Source organism: Osmia lignaria, chromosome 8 (genome assembly GCF_051020975.1).
Source record: "Osmia lignaria lignaria isolate PbOS001 chromosome 8, iyOsmLign1, whole genome shotgun sequence".
In the NCBI taxonomy this organism is placed as follows: domain Eukaryota; kingdom Metazoa; phylum Arthropoda; class Insecta; order Hymenoptera; family Megachilidae; genus Osmia; species Osmia lignaria.
Window position 1 is genome coordinate 8456852 of NC_135039.1, and position 2156 is coordinate 8459007.

A 2156-nucleotide genomic window follows, 5' to 3' on the forward strand; every position below is an offset into this window, starting at 1 on the left:
GAACGCCCTTGGAACAAATCTGACCTGACGATTCCAGAAGAGTTTTACCGTCGATAAGTCTGCGTCGAGAAATGTCCACAATTAAATGATAGTGCGACAACAGGTCAGTGCCAATGATAGCCCTGTTGACATCACAAATTATAAACGACCAATCCAAACGTCGTCGTAGACCGAGATCGAGACCGATGTGACGCTCTCCATACGTCGGAATCTTCGACCCATTAGCTGCATAGAGTACAAGATTTTGCCTCTTGTGACGATCTTGAAGAGACGCAGGAACTACCGAAACGTCTGCTCCGGTGTCCACTAAAAAATTAATGCCTGATGACTTGTCTCTGACGATGAGGCGACGCTGCTCAGCCCCTGAAATGTCTGTCGCCGAAGACATTGGGGCGACTAGTTTTCCCGGCGCCCCTGGCTGGTCCAATTGCACGGTGGAAAACAATGACGAGCATCCGCTCCGTATTTGGCGTGAAGTCTACAAAGTCCATCACGAGACTTGGAACGTGTCCGTCGTTCCTCAGGTCTGCTAGATTTCCGATCTCGTCTACGAAATCTATCATCTCTTCCTGCATCGCGAGCTTCCAATCGACGCAGGCGTGACAGGATCTCCGAGAGTTGTTCACTCAAGTCCGTGGAAATCTTTGAGGTTGCCGCAACGATGTCGACGTTGGATGGGTGAGCATCAGCTACTGCAGCTAAACTTGGGCTGACGATTTCGAAAAGCTTGTCGGCTTGAAGAGCTAACTTTCCCAAATCCATGCCCTCGCTGATTGCTAAAATCACACGGAAGTTTTCAGGCATTTGTTCAAGAAAAAGAGTTTTTAAAATGGATTCACTGCATTGACCGCCTGCAAGGTTTCGTAAACGCTGCAGGTATGACGATGGCTTCTCATCGCCCATGCTGTGGCCCCTTAACAGCCTGCGCAATTTGGATTCGCTCGATTCGTCGAACGACTCTAAAATTCGACGTCGGAGGCTGTCGTATTTGCCAGTTTCCGGAGGACTGAGAATTACGTCTGCAACGACCGGCAAGACGCTGGCATCTAGAACTAGTACCACGTTTCTGAACTTGGTGTCATCAGAAACAATGCGTGACAGAGCAAACGCTGTTTCGACTTGAGAGAACCACAGCAAAGGGTTCTCCTTCCAAAAAGGAGGCAGCTTCACTCTAGACACTGCATTAACTTCCCCTGCTGCTGTTGAAGTTGATTCAGACTTCTCCATCCTGGTCGGTTCGGCAACAGGAAGATCGCTACCGGAAGCAGTGTGATGGTCCGAGACCCTGGTTGGCGAACGTGCAAGCGGCATCCGGTTGAAGAACACGTTGAAATGTCGGTAACCCTACTTCACCGATCACGTCGGGGTCACCAGTTGTGGGGTGATGGTAAAGTAGATCAAGTGCACGATAATGAATCTCTTTCGGTGTAGCGTGTTCTGTTTTACCTACACTTCACTTCATATATTAGTTGAAATTCTATTTTATTGAATTTAATTCAAAACTGATATTCTAATTTTAACCAAACTTAAAGAGATTTTAATAACTTTAAATAATTCACAAATAACAAGAATCAAAAAGATAATCAATCGTTTAGATGAAGGCGTTCTAACGCTAAACACAATAAACTTGGAACTAATCAATTTGAATCACTTTACAATATAACGCAAAAAGTTCACAAGAACTCAAACGCTTTTTAAGAAAAAATCTCACAAGAGAAAACACTGCAAGGAATGCGATTCAGGAAATTACACAGCTCTTTTCTGATTGACGTGTCTCAAAACCGGAGGATGAAGAACAAAAGCAATTCAGGACAACTGAATAAATGTTAAATAAACAATTTGAAATCGAACTCCGGAAGCGGAAATGTATAGGCGACGACGCGACGACGCTACAAGCGACACAGCGGTGGCGCCACCTACAGGGCCTAGAGATAAGCACGCGAAGGTTTAAGAAACGACGCAATAGACTTCCGTTACGAGTACTGACGAGAACTTCGCGTCGCAAACAGTCGCAAATACGTTGTTGTACAAATAAATACTCGTTGTTGTCAGAAGCGCCTTAGTCATTTCGTCTCCCGGTGTCACACCTCACAGTGTTGTTGGGTTGAAATAAATGGGATAAAGTGCATAATAAAAAAAAGTGTAATTAAGTTTGT

The 2156-nt window shown here is 45.2% G+C and overlaps 1 protein-coding gene across 1 annotated transcript; it reads right to left on the reverse strand.

Moving 5' to 3' along the window:
* Positions 1–396: 396 nt before the first annotated feature.
* On the reverse strand, positions 397–1311 carry LOC143305608 (uncharacterized). The gene has a single exon (XM_076689793.1). The coding sequence runs from the start codon at positions 1309–1311 to the stop codon at positions 397–399; it is 915 nt and encodes a 304-aa protein (XP_076545908.1).
* Between the last annotated feature and the right edge of the window lie 845 nt (positions 1312–2156).